Source organism: Lepus europaeus, chromosome 2 (genome assembly GCF_033115175.1).
Source record: "Lepus europaeus isolate LE1 chromosome 2, mLepTim1.pri, whole genome shotgun sequence".
Taxonomy (NCBI): Eukaryota; Metazoa; Chordata; class Mammalia; order Lagomorpha; family Leporidae; genus Lepus; species Lepus europaeus.
Window position 1 is genome coordinate 85,029,036 of NC_084828.1, and position 13,201 is coordinate 85,042,236.

General features: G+C 51.4%; 2 protein-coding genes across 5 annotated transcripts in view; one reads left to right on the forward strand and one right to left on the reverse strand.

Moving 5' to 3' along the window:
• Positions 1 to 7,790: 7,790 nt before the first annotated feature.
• LOC133751256 (basic salivary proline-rich protein 1-like) lies at positions 7,791 to 9,034 on the reverse strand. Its single transcript, XM_062181198.1, has 2 exons — positions 8,934 to 9,034; positions 7,791 to 8,835 (listed from the first exon to the last, which is right to left on the reverse strand). Exons 1-2 carry the CDS (start codon positions 9,032 to 9,034, stop codon positions 7,791 to 7,793), a joined length of 1,146 nt encoding a protein of 381 aa, XP_062037182.1.
• Positions 8,438 to 13,201, forward strand: part of ATP13A3 (ATPase 13A3) — a 101,327-nt gene continuing 96,563 nt past the window's right edge. For 3 of the 4 annotated variants that reach the window (XM_062210032.1, XM_062210060.1, XM_062210050.1), the window contains exons 1-2: positions 8,438 to 8,503; positions 9,163 to 9,206. The gene's annotated coding sequence lies outside the window, so the exon portion shown is untranslated. Of the gene's footprint in view, positions 8,504 to 8,539; positions 8,579 to 9,162; positions 9,207 to 13,201 lie in introns of those variants that run through there. The other variant, XM_062210042.1, reaches the window with a different exon arrangement.

Below are 13,201 nucleotides of genomic sequence, written 5' to 3' on the forward strand. Positions count from 1 at the left end.
GCATGAAGTTTGTATTCCTTAAATAAAAGGTTTCCGCGGAGGGGAACACAACTTGTCTGCTCTCCCTGTGCATAGAGGAGTTACTATCAGCAGCAGTGTGTTGAAGCAGGTTTGCCTCTGCTCACTAGAACTGCTTGCTAAATTTTCAGGAATTCTGTGACCCAGTTATTAAACGGTTAGGTTTTAAAACTGGCTGTGGTGGGAGTATTTATACCGTGAAACTGGCAGGTGCTACCAATGAAGACTTTGATCTTTTGAAGGGCCAGGTAAGCAACACAGCACTGGCCATCTGCCAGCACTGAGTGACTCTCCAGTGGGAGCCCTGTCTCTAAACAGCCGGCCGGTAAATGACATGCAGTGGCATGTGACTCACCATATCCAGGGGTGGCGGGGCCGCTAAAGAATGCCAGGCTCATGACTTCTGCCTCATGACAGAGGCCAAAAAAAAAAAAAAAAAAAGATTGCATGTTTTGCTTAGCAACAGACACGAGTCAGTGGTGGCCCTAGCCTTTGATTTCTAGACATCTGATTCATAGCTCTGTTCCCTGTTCCTGTTCCAGTACACACACAGAAAAACACGCACACACATACACACAGTTATGTTGTTCAAGCTAAATAGGGGCAGAATGGCTTCAGAGGCACTGAAAAGAGAGAACATCCCAATCAAGGTAGCTTTAATGGACATTTTTCCCAGAAAAGGCAATGAGTGCTATTGAGCTCTTTTCTTTTCTTTTTTCTTTTCTTTCCTTTTCTTTTCTTTTCCTTTCCTTTTCTTTCCTTTCTTTTCTTTTTTCCTTCCTTCCTTCCTTCCTTCCTTCCTTCCTTCCTTCCTTTCTTCCTTCCTTCCTCCCTCCCTCCCTTCCTTCCTTCCTTCCTTAGATTTATTTATTTGAAAGACAGAGTTACAGAGACAGTGGAGAGACACATAGAAAAAAATCTTTCATCTGCTGCTTCACTCTCCAAATGGCCACCACAGCCGGGCTTGAGCCAGGCCAGAAGCCAGAAGCCTGGAACTCCAACTGGGTCTCTCTCTTGGGTGGCAGGGCCCAAGCACTTGGGCCAATTTCTGCTGCTTTCCTGGGTGTATTAGCAGGGAGCTGGAGCGGAAGAGGAACAGTCGGGACTGGAATTTGTGCCCATATGGGACGCTGGCACTGCAGGTGTCGGTGAATGGGTCGTACCACAGCGTCGACCCTGTTTGTTTTCTTCTCTCTTGGTTGTGGTTCTCCTCCTTCTCCTCTTCTTTATTTAAAAATTTTTTTGCAATTTTTAAAAGATTTATTTTATGTATATGAGAGGCAGAGTTACAGACAGAGAGAGGGAGAGAGAGAGAGAGAGGTCCTCCATCCTCTGGTTCACTCCCCAAATGGTCACAATGGCCAGGGCTGGGTGAGGCTGAAGCCAGGAGCCAGAAGCTTCTTCTGGGTCTCTCACGTGGGTGCAGGGGACCATCATCCACTGCTTTCCCAGGCCATCATCCGGGAGCCAGGCAGCTGGGACTTGAACCAGTGCCCATATGGGATGCCAGTGCCTCAGGGAGAGGCTTAACTTACTATGCCACAGCGCCGGCCCCCCTCCCCCCCCCCCCCTTTTTTTTTTTTTTTTTTTGCCATTTCTTAAGGTGACATCTTCCTGATCTAAACACCTGTCCTCCAACCTTTTGCAGAAGCAGCAGAGGGAAAACAAAAGAGGTCTGGATCAGTGAGAGGACTCTTGGACAAACAGCTTCTGTAAGGTTGTGAACCTCGGTTTTCTTCTCCATATAATGGTATCATAACTGTTCCATTGCTATTCTGACACAGTGACTGAAAATCAACGACAACCTGTTCCTTGGTCGGCATACCTATGACTGAGCACACTGCATGCCTAGTCCTCCATCAGGGACTGAGGATCCAGTGTTGGGCGAGTTAGAACCTTTGTCCAGAGGAAGTCAGAGCCTGGGTGCCTCGCAGGCAAGCTGAAGAGTTCAGATGCCACAGGATGGATCAGTATGTCTTCATTTGGTCAAAATGTCAAGAGTTTGGCTCTGGAGCCAAGTTGCCTGGGCTTTAATCCCAGGTTAAATTACTTGACATATCTTTTCCTGTTCTGTAAAACAGGATTTTAAGCTTTCTTTAGTTTCATCTATAAAAAGAGATAATGATAAGATCTACTTCCTAGAAGTGTTATAAAGATTATATAAATGATGCATTAAAATATATGAATAGGGGCTGTGCTGTTGCATAGCAGGTAAAACCACCACCTGCAGTGCCAGCATCCCATATGGGCACTGGTTTGAGTCCCAGCTGCTCCACTTCCAGTCCAGCTCTCTGCTGTGGCCTGGGAAGGCAGTGGAAGATGGCTCAAGTGCTTGTGCCTCTGCACCCACGTAGGAGACATGGAAGAAGCTCCTGGATCCTGGCTCCTGGCTTCGGATTGGCGCAGCTCCAGCCATTGCGGCCATTGGGGAGTGAGCCAGCGGTTGGAAGACATCTCTCTCTCTCTCTCTCTCTCTGCCTCTGCCTCTCTCTAACTCTGCCTTTCAAATAAATAAAATAAATCTTTTTTCTTAAAGGAAAATACATGAATAACACATGGACTAGTAGAAGGCACAAAGACTAAATAGGTATGTATTCTAGACTATAAAGTCAGTGATAAAGCCATGAAAGGGAGAGGGATTCTTTTAAAAAAATTATTTATTTATGTATTTATTTCAAAGTCAGAGGAGAGAGGAGGGAGAGAGGGAGAGAGGGAGAGAGAGAGAGACCTGCTGATTCAGTCCCTAAATGGTCACAACAGCTAGAGCTCGGCCAGGCCGAAGCCAGCTGCCTGGAACTCCATCCAGGGCTCCCACAAGGGTGGCAGGGACCCAGGCATCTTCCGCTACTTTCCCAGGCCATTAGCAGGGACCTGGATTGGAAGTGGTGCTCTGATATGGGATGCTGGCGTTGCAGGCAGTGGCTTAATCTGCTGTGCAGCCCTGGAAGAGAGATTCTTAAAGTGGCTTGGGATTCAGGGAAGTCACTTGAAGGAGATGAGCCTGGCGATGGTCAATTCAGTCATCATTCATTCATTGATTCATTCATTCTGCAGACAATAAACATTTGCATGTCTGCCATATTCTGTGCTTGATCTCATGTTGGGTGGTGATAAACCAACTGATTCAGGACCAAGGGATGGCTTGGGGATGGGGATGCTTCGTGTGCCCCTTCCCTGTAATGCTTAATGCCTTCCTGCATTACAAAACCAGACAAGGTCAATATCACATAAACTGTCATCCAAACACAACCTTGGGGCCAACCCCCACTTTCTCTTCCGAAATGATTGCCACTTGTAAACCCCTTCTAGTAAACTTATGGAGCCACAACTGGTCCTTATCCTCACAGAACTTACAGTGGGGGAGACAGGTGTTAAACAAATTTGTTCATAAAATTCACAGGTAATTAAATTTATGAGAGTGGTTACTAAAAAATATGGAGGGCACGAGAACATACAGGGAAAGAGTGAGTGACCAGGGAATATTTAAGACAAGAATGCTGCTTGTGAGTTAGCCAGGCAAGTAAAAAAAGGAAGAGAAAGAACGGATTGTGCAAAGACCCTGGGGCAGGAAAGAGCTCTGTGTATTTGAGGAACTGAAAGAGAGCCTAGGGTAGTTGGAATGAAGTGGGGGTGGGGAGAGGAAGATGAGGGTGGAGGAGAGCCAGAGAAAGGAGAGTGCTGGGCAGGCCACATCCTACACTGGGTCCTGTAGGCCAAAGACATTCACATTTTATTCGAAGTGAAACAGGAAGCAATGCTAGCTTTCAGCAGGCACTGTGCCCGAGTCGTACACAGGAATACTCAGGCTGTTCTGTGGGAGGCGGTGGGAGCAAGGGGGAAAGTGGAGCAAGCAGCTGGGGACTAACAGTGGCCCCAGGGGAGAGGTAGGGGTGGCTTGGATTCTTTGAGTGGCAGTGGAGACGGAGCGATGTGGCAGGATTTGAGATGGATTTGGGATTGGACTGGAGAGGTGATGAAGGAGGTGATGAAGGAGGTGTCAACAAAGCCTCCCAGGCTGCAGGCTGGAGCAGGTGGATGGAGGAGAGTGTCTTTGCTAAGGTCAAGAAGCCTGGGAGAGGAGCTAGTTTGGGGAAGAAGGGCAAGAGTTGTTTTGGCTGAGTGAATTTACAAGTATCGAGGAAGCACCACATGAGCGTGATGGGGAAGGGCGGCCCTGGAGCTCTGAAGAAGGGCTGGACTGCGAGCGCACAGCTGACAGCTGGTAGTGAACATGCGGAAGACAGCTGTATCCATGATGGAGATCACCTGTGCGTCAGAGCGCTGGTCCTGTTTCTGGGGCCCAGCCACCTTTGAGAGCCTGATAAAAACTCTACTTCTCTCTTTAATAGTATTTGCATTCAAGTTCAAGGACTCTATAGACCCTCTGGAGCCCAGCCACAACTCCTGTAAGGTGGGTAGGTGCCAAATCAAAACAAAACTTCAGGGCCAGCACTGTGGTGCAGCAGGCATCCCTTAACGGTGCTGGTTCATGTCCCAGCTGCTCCTCTTCCGATCCAGCTCTCTGCTATGGCCTGGGAAAGCAGTGGAGGATGGCCCAAGTGCTTGGGCCCCTGCACCCATGTGAGAGACTTGGAAGAAGCTCCTGGCTCCTGACTTCAGATTGGCCCAGCTCTGGTCATTGCGGTTATTTGAGGAGTGAACCAGCAGATGGAAGACCTCTCTCTCTGTCTCTCCCTTTCTCTGAAACTCTGCCTCTCAAATAAATAAATAAATCTTTGAAAAACAAAACAAAACAAAAAAAAAAACCAAAACCTCAAGTAGCAAGAGAAATGGACCCTGGATTGAGCTGTGGGGGCCAACACACACAGGAAGCTCCCACAAGAGGTGGAGAGAGAGGAATTCCAAGAGAGGACCTATCACCTAAGCTAAGAGAAACACATTTCAAAAACGGGAGATGCTTGCTCTGTATCTTATGCAAAGACACGTCAGGCAGTGACATTGGAATCAGTGACAGGAATGAGCTGTAGAGGCCCAGCACGGGGCTTGCGGCAGATCAGACACTGGGTGTAGTTGTGGGGTGGTGAGAAGGAGAGGGTGCTCCCTCTTGATGCTGCATCTTCTCAGGGAAGCAGGAGGTAAGGTGACAAGGGGGAGGGCAGGGATCGAGCGGGGATTTGAGGGTAGAGGAGGTGCAAGAAGACTGGCCAAAGCGAAAGCGGAGCTTGCTGGGAGATTGTCAACTCCTGCATTTGTGATCATGGGTTGCGTCTGCAAACGTGCAGAGGGGCAGAGGAGGGAAGGTGGGGAAGGGGCCAGCGTGCACAGGAACCAGCCGGGCTCCTCACAGCCTGAGACTCTGCAAGCCTTGCAGAACTTCTCAAGACTTGCTCTCCCTCCCCCACTTCTCTTCTTTCCTGGCTCCTCTCTCAGCATCCCCTTCCAAGTCATTGTCTATTCCCATCTCTCCATACCCCAAACATCTGTAGCAGAGGACTCATGGAAATACTCAGCTGTTCCCTTTCTTTCGATGGTTTCCTCGCCCAGCTGTGTGCTGCCATACTCTGGGGATTTGTTTTTTTATTTATTTATTTATTTATTTTTTTTTAATTTGAAAGTCAGTTACACACACAGAGAGAAGGAGAGGCAGAGAGAGAGAGGTCTTCCTTCTGCTGGTTCACTCCCCAAATGGCTGCAACCGCCAGAGCTGCGCCAATCTGAAGCCAGGAGCCAGGAGCTTCTTCCAGGTCTCCCACGTGGGTACAGGGGCCCAAGGACTTGGGCCATCTTCTACTGCTTTCCCAGGCCACAGCATAGAGCTGGATGGGAAGTGGAGCAGCTGGGTCTCAAACCAGCATCCATATGGGATGCCGGCACTGCAGGTGGCAGCTTCCCTGGCTACCCCACAGCGCTGGCCCCTGGGGGTTTGGTCTGAAGCCTGGGTTCTTTGTGACCTTTTTAAAAGCTGGAGTGCACTTACAGAAGCCCTGGGGGTGGGGTGGGGTGGGGGGGGACTGCTAGGAGTTTAAGCAGGTGCACTTTGCTAGTTCCCCCTGGAGGCCTAGTGGAGATGAGTTAAGATCATTGAAGGCTGCTGTAGCAGTTCAGGCTAGAAAGGCAGGATGCTGGTGGGAACAAAGGTAGGGGTTTGGGGGCGTATTAAGGAGGCAGAATAGGCAGGATTTGGTGATTGGGTAAGGCGGAGGGCTGAATCAAGAATGACTCACTGATTCCTAACTGTGTAACTCTGATGACTGCAGACATGGTGGTGCCAACTGCTGTGGGAGGGGCAGCTGGGAGGGCAGCAGAGTTCTGTTTTAGGCATGGCGAGTCCGGGTGTCCCTGTGGTATACAGAGCTGCCAGGCAGGCAGTTGGGTGTTCGGTTCTAAATTTTGTGGAATAGGTCTGGGCTGGACATTGCTAATTTGAGAATTGAAACCATAAAGGTGGGGGCAATCGCCCAAGGGTGAGTGGAGTGAGAAAAGCTTGGGTCTTAGCTTGGGATCCTGCATTTAGAGTGTGGATTCACAATGGGTGCCACCTGAGGAGGCAGAGCATATGCACGGAGATGTGGTAATTAGGAGAGTGCACTCTTCTGGAAACCAAGGTAGTAGAGAGCTATCCAAGACACCAAGCATAGCAGAGATCCAGGGAGATAAGGCCCAGGAATGCCAGGTTTGGGGAAATGAAGGTCACGGGTGATCCTCGCTGGAGCTGGGTGAAGAAGGTGGAACGGTAGTTGGGGTGGTAGCTGCTGGGGAGCCGGACTGCCAGGTGCTGGGAAGTGAGGAAGCGGAGGGAGGCCAGGGCCACCTCTGTGGCACAGGTCTGCCTGAGAGGGAGCAGAGCAGTTGGGCCTGGTTGGGGAGGGCACGTCAGGGGAGAGGTACCTCGTAGCTACTACGTATTTACAAGTTGGAGAGAAACTTGAGCCTGTTTAAAGGCTGCGGGGTGGGGTGGGGAAACAGCCAAGAGTCAAGTGAACCACGGGGTGTGTGTGTGTGTGGGAGGGGTGGATGGGGGGGTGGGGGGAGAGGAGGTTTACTGAGGCCAACCACACGTTGATCCCTGCCGGCGTTTGCCCAACACTTCCACGCCCCTTATCGCATTTACTCATTTCCACACCTCGGGAGCAGGTTGGGAAGAAGCAGGTGTGGACCCATCAGGGTCTGCTGCTCCGTCCACGCCACGTGGCCTGAGGAACCGGCACGAAGCTGTCCAGCCCCTGCGCCTCCCGCTGGGGCCTCATCAGAACCCACTGTGGCCGGGCTAGGGTTAGCAGCCCCCAGGAGTGCAGACAGGGGCTGATACGGGCTGCGCCCTCCTAACGCTCCCGTGGGCAGCAAGGTGGGAAAACAATACGAGATGGCCGTGCTCCGGGGGCGGGACAGCCGACAGCAGGTGGCCCAGCTCGCTCGCCGTTCCCCGCGCGCGCGTCGCCCGGGACACGCCGCCGAAACCAAACCCGCGATTTGGATATCCGGCGGGGCCTGACCGAGATAAGCCTTCCGCGTTGGGCGGCATCCGAAGTGCTTGCACGGCTGCTGGGAGGCGGCCGGTGGGCGCGCGGGGCCATCTCCGCCCGGTGCCCTGCCCGGGCCGCGCACAACAGCTGTCAGATGCGAGTTACAGGCTCGGTTTTTGTTTTTATATTTTTTTTGGGGGGGGGAGGGTAAAGGAATGAAAGAGCCCCGGATTGGGAACTGGTTTCCCCCAGCATTCTAGCACATGCTTCCTTCGTGACCCTGACCCTAGGCGCGCCAAGGTTAGTCATCGGGCCTCAGTTTCCCTTTTCGTAAAACGGGAATTTGGATTATGATCTTGTCTTCACACAGAGGGGCAAATTGCACCTCCTCCCATTAGCAAATTCCTGTCCGACACTCGTCTGCCTAGGAGCGCTGTCCCCCACGGGTCCGTTCCGTCCCGGCCTCCGGGGGTCTGAAGGCGGGAAGGTGGGCGGGGCCTGACATCGCCCCGCCCCTCCCCTGACGTCCCCTCCGCGCCCCTCCGGCCTCGGCGCTGGGATGAGGCAATCACGTGACCTCACATCCGGCGCGGGAGTCCCGAGCTCGCCGCGCGCGCGCTCCCCCGCCTGCCCGCCGGCTCTCCCCGCAGCGTGCTCCGGACGCTGCCGCCTAGGGGAGGGGGGTTCGCTCCGTCGCCGGCGGCGGGAGGCCGTTTCGAGTACAGACCGCCCCCCTCCCCAGCGCCTCCGCTCGCCGCCCTCCCTTGTTCTGTCCTGCCCGGCTGCACGCCGCCGCCGCGGGCGCCGAGGAGAGCGCGGACGCCCCTGCGCCCGGCCCGGGCCCTGCCGCGGCGCCGCCCTCCGCTCACCCCGAGCCGCAGCGCGCGGCGGCGGCGGCGGCGCCTCGAGCTCGAGCGACCCGTGGCCGCCAGCGCCGGCCGAGGGCGATGGGGCTGGGCTGAGGCGAGGCGGCGGCGGCGGCGGCGGCGACAGCGGCGGCCCGGCCCCCCGCGGCCCCTTGGTTGCTCCGCCGGGAGGCCGCCGAGGAGACGGCGCGGCCGGTGAGTGGCTCCGGCGAGCGGGCCGTGGGGCGGGTGGGTGGCGGTGATGAGGAGGTTGGAGGAGGCGAAGACCAGGTGAGTTTTCGGTCAGCGGCCTTGGGCCGGAAGGGGGCATCACTTCCCGGTGTGGGGGCGCGCGGGGACCGCAGAGGGTCTGGGGCAGGTGGCGGGGCGAGTAGGAGCCCCACGCCAAGGGCGTGAAGGTCTGGCGCGGAGGCGCTGCGGGCGGGGGCGGCAGGGTGGTCGGCGCCCCTGGAGCGGGGCCCGGGGGTCGCAGGTGGGCTGGCCAGCGCCAGGTGGGTTTGCGCGGGTGCTGGAGGAAGGAATCCCAGCTGGTGTTCAGCCGCGGAGTTGACAGCCACGTGCCAGACTCCGCATTTTACAGATGAACTAAGTGAGGCCGGGAGAGGGAAGTCACTTCGGGACTTGCCCTGGGGGGGGGGGGGGGCTCTGGCGCGGTCTCTGGCCGCACGAGGAGAACCCGGGCCTCTCCTCTCCTCTCGTGCTGCTCTCGATGGCCTGTCTCTCCATTCCCTTCGCAAAGCCAGATTGGGGTGGAAGTGTGACCCGTGGGGTCGGGGGGAGGCAGTAACTCAGCTCGGGGCTTCCCGATTTGGAAAGCTTTTGTGACAGGTGCCTATTGCTTCCTCTTCCCGTAGATCTGACAGAAACATCCCAGAATCTTGGTGTCTGGACATACGAGGTATGAATCACTCACATAATTAACTGCTTTTAATCGTCAGTGTCTTAAAGCTATATTTAGTGGTTATATTAGTGCAAAATGAATGGGTATGGAGTCGTAAACGCAGTCACAGAAACCAGGGTTCTGCACATGATTCTGAACGGAGTGGGTATGTAATGGCTATTTTAGATCTGTGAGGCAGGAAGTTAGCATTTTACAAAATCTCAGAAATGCAGGGACTCAGTGGGTCGTTGCAAAGTGAACACAGCCTCTAAAGACTTGGTTGCCACAATGAAGGCGTTCTGATTTCTTTTAAAGGGGGAGTGCATGGTTAAAAGTATTCCACCTTTAGTTCAAACGTCTCTTTCCCAAGGCGTATGCATCAGTTTTGTTTTACTGGAGTATATGTGGCAGTTTTCTTTAGAGAGTTATTGGGCTGAGTAGGTTACTAGTTGTCAGGATACGGGTGGGCGTCTCATCGTGGTCTAGCAGCCCGGTTGTAAGGCAGAGCAGTTCCTGGAAGTCGTTGAAACTAGTCAAACTGCTAATGACTATTGCCCAAGGTAACTCTTGCTGCTGGCTGTGTTCTTGCGCCGTCCACCTGCCATCAGGCTGAGAGTATAATAGTCCCGTGAGATTTTTGAATATTGTTAGTGCGGCAGTGCCTGTGTTTGGTCGGGTTAATTGGGTAGGAAAAGTGACCCTTTGGTTGTTTAATCTGTAAGTAGTACAGGTAATAATGAAACAAAAAATATTAAGTAGCGGTTTCTTTTGAACGCCAAGCGGACAAGCTTCAAGTTGATGTAGTGTTCAGATTGTGTTTACAGGAGGGCTGGTTTCTTTGTTAAAGTCACCCAGAGCTTTATTTGGGGGAACTTCTGGTAATTACAGCTTTAATTTACAACTAGTTTGAGATAAATAGGATAAATTCCTACATAGGTAGCAAATTAGTTTCTTAGTAATCAGAAGAAAACTCTGAATGTCTGAATAGTATCTTATGGTAAGTTTTCTACTTTTATTTATCAGAGGTAAATATTTGTTGATTTAATCATCTCTTGGTTGTTATTTAGGCAACATCAGTTTCCCCTGTGCGTCTTATTTCTTTGAAAATAATTAACTGGGTCTATTGTTTATTTTATTTTTATTCATGTATTTGAAAGGCAGAGAAGCCAGAGAGTGATGTCGCATCCACTGATTCACTCCCCAAATGCTCGCAACAGTCAGGCTCGGGTCAGGGTAAAGCTGGGAGTTGAGAATTCCATCAGGGTCATCCATATGGATGGCAAAAACCTGGGTAACCTGCTGCCTTCTGGGGTACACATTCCAGCCAGAAACTGAAATTGGTATACAGCTGGGACTTGAATATGGGTTGTGGGTGTCCCAAGCAGTGTCTTAACTGCTGTGCCATAAGGCTGCCCTTTATGTCATATTTCAGGTATGGATTCTTGTGTGGAAGAGTGTGTATTGACAGCGACAGCATGTTGTTGTGGCAAGAGTGTGGGACTTGGGCATCACACATGAGTTTGATTTCTGATTTTCTTAGCTGTTTTGATTTTGACCCATGCTGACAATTAATACATTTTTTAAAAGATTTATTTATTTATTTGAAAATCAGAGTTATACAGAGGGAGTAGAGGCAGAGAGAGAGGTCTTCCATCCAGTCAGTGGTTCACTCCCCAAGTGGCCTCAAACAGCCGGAGCTGGGCCTATTGGAAGCAGGAGCTTCTTCCCCATCTCCATGTGGGGAGCTCCAAGCACTTGGGCCATCTTCTACTGCTTTCCCAGGCCATAGCAGAGAGCCGGCCAGAAAGTGGAGCAGCTGGGTCTCGAACTGGCACCCAGGCGCCCGTATGGATGCTGGCACTTCAGGCCAGGGCATTAACCCACTGCGCCACAGTGTTGGCCCCAACAATTAATACAGTTTTGAGTGAGCTTACTGTATATACAGTATATATAGTTATATACTGTATGTAATTAAACACTTGACATGAATTATCCCACTTGACCCCCATTTTCCAGATGAGGAAACAGGTTCAGAGATGTTAAGTTGCCTGATCATGTACAGGTAGCCTCATGAACCTAAAACTAGAAACTCCAAGACAGGAACTTAGAAACCTCAGATAGGAACTTGGAGCTAGGTGGGATTCGTGTGCTGTCTTCAGAGTCTGCGATCCATTGATCGGCTTTGAGAATTTCTTGAGAACATAGTTAAGCAAAGGTGCACTCTTTTGACATAATAAATAGTTCCTTTCTCCTTTCCAATTCATATGCTAAATCAAGATGTACTTGTATGGTTTGGTGGTTTTTCTGACCACTGTGAATATGATGTTTTAAAATAACAATATGCTTTATTCTTAAGATAAATAGTTGGAGCCATTGCTGTGGAGGAGCAGGTAAAGCTGCAGCCTGCAGTGCCAGCATCCCATATGGGTGCCCATTCTAGTCCTGGCTGCTCCTCTTCCAATCCAGCTCTGCTATGGCCTGGGAAAGCAGTGGAAGATGGCCCAAGTCCTTGGGACCCTGCTCCCGTATGGGAGACCCAGAAGAAGCTTCTGGCTCCGGATCACCGCAGCTCTGGCTGTTGCAGTCAATTGGGGGAGTGAACCAGCGGATGGAAGACCTCTTCTGCCTCTCCTTCTCTCTGTAACTCTGACTTTAAATAAATAAATAAATAATCTTTATAAAAAAAAAAAGATAGTGATCTTAGGAGATGTGACCTCGAACATATTACTGTAGGTATACTGTTAGGAAAAGAGTTGCAGATTGGTGCCTCCTCACACGGGGCACCAAATGTTAGGAAAAGAGGCGCAGAATAGAGAGGAGGCAGTGTATGAATTTTACAGCCAGACCCAATTCAGAGAAAATAATTCCGTAGAGGTGGGTGACCAACTGCCCATGTGCACACTGATGGAACACATGGCAGAGGGCCCTGGGTCCGAGCCTTTTTATATTTTAGGAGGGCTGGGGCTGGGGTAGAGGGCAGTAGGCAGAGGGGAATTCCTGGAACTGGTCTTTCAGGTGACTGGGGGGTGTGGGGTATGAGGACAGTAGGGTGCTAGACCTAATTGAGATTCAAGGGCAAGGAATACATTCCAAAGTTTATCTCCTTTGGGCAATGAGGGAGAATGGCTGAGGCTTATGTCCTTATTCCATCATGTACCACCTACTCAGTGGTCAAACTCAGAAGTGATAGCTGGTACTCTGGAAGTTCATTTTCCTTTTTAAAGTTTTATTTATTTATTTGAAAGGGAGAGTTGCAGAGAGAGGGAGAAACCATCCATTGGTTCACTCCACAAATGGCTGCAGCATGTGGGGTTGGGCCAGGCCAAAACCAGGAACTTCGTCACGGTCAGGGGTGGCATGCGCCCAAAGCACATGGGGCATCTACTGCTGCTTTCCTAGCTGCATTAACTGGGGGCTGGATCAGAAGTGGAGCAGTGGGGACTTGAACAAGCACTCATGGGATTCACAGGCAGCTTAACCTGCCTTGTTACAGTGCCAGCCCTGGAACTTTTTTTTTTTTTTTTTAAGATTTATTTATTCGAAAGAGTTATAGAGAGTGAGAGGTCTTCCATCCGCTGGTTCACTCCCCAGATGGCCACAACAGCTGGAGATGAGCCGATCTGAAGTCAGGAGCTTCTTCCGGGTCTCCCACTCAGGTATAGGGGCCCAAGGACTTGGGCCATCTTCTGCTGCCTTCCCTGGCTATAGCAGAGGGCTGGATCTGAAGAGAAGCAGCTGGGACTAGAACCAGTGCCCATATGGAACACTGGAGCTTCAGGCCCGGCCTTTAACCCGTTGTGCCACAGTGCCAGCCCTGGAACTTTGTTTTTATTCTGTATTTTTTTCTCTGTAGGCTGGGTGATGGCGAATGACTTTGTGAATGACAACACAGTGACTGTAATTTCTAGCATCTTAGAAGACAGAAGTAGAATTTCAAAATGATCTGATAAATTTTTTTTAAGTTTATTTATTTATTTGAAAGGTAGAGTCACAGAAGGAGAGAGAGCACGCGA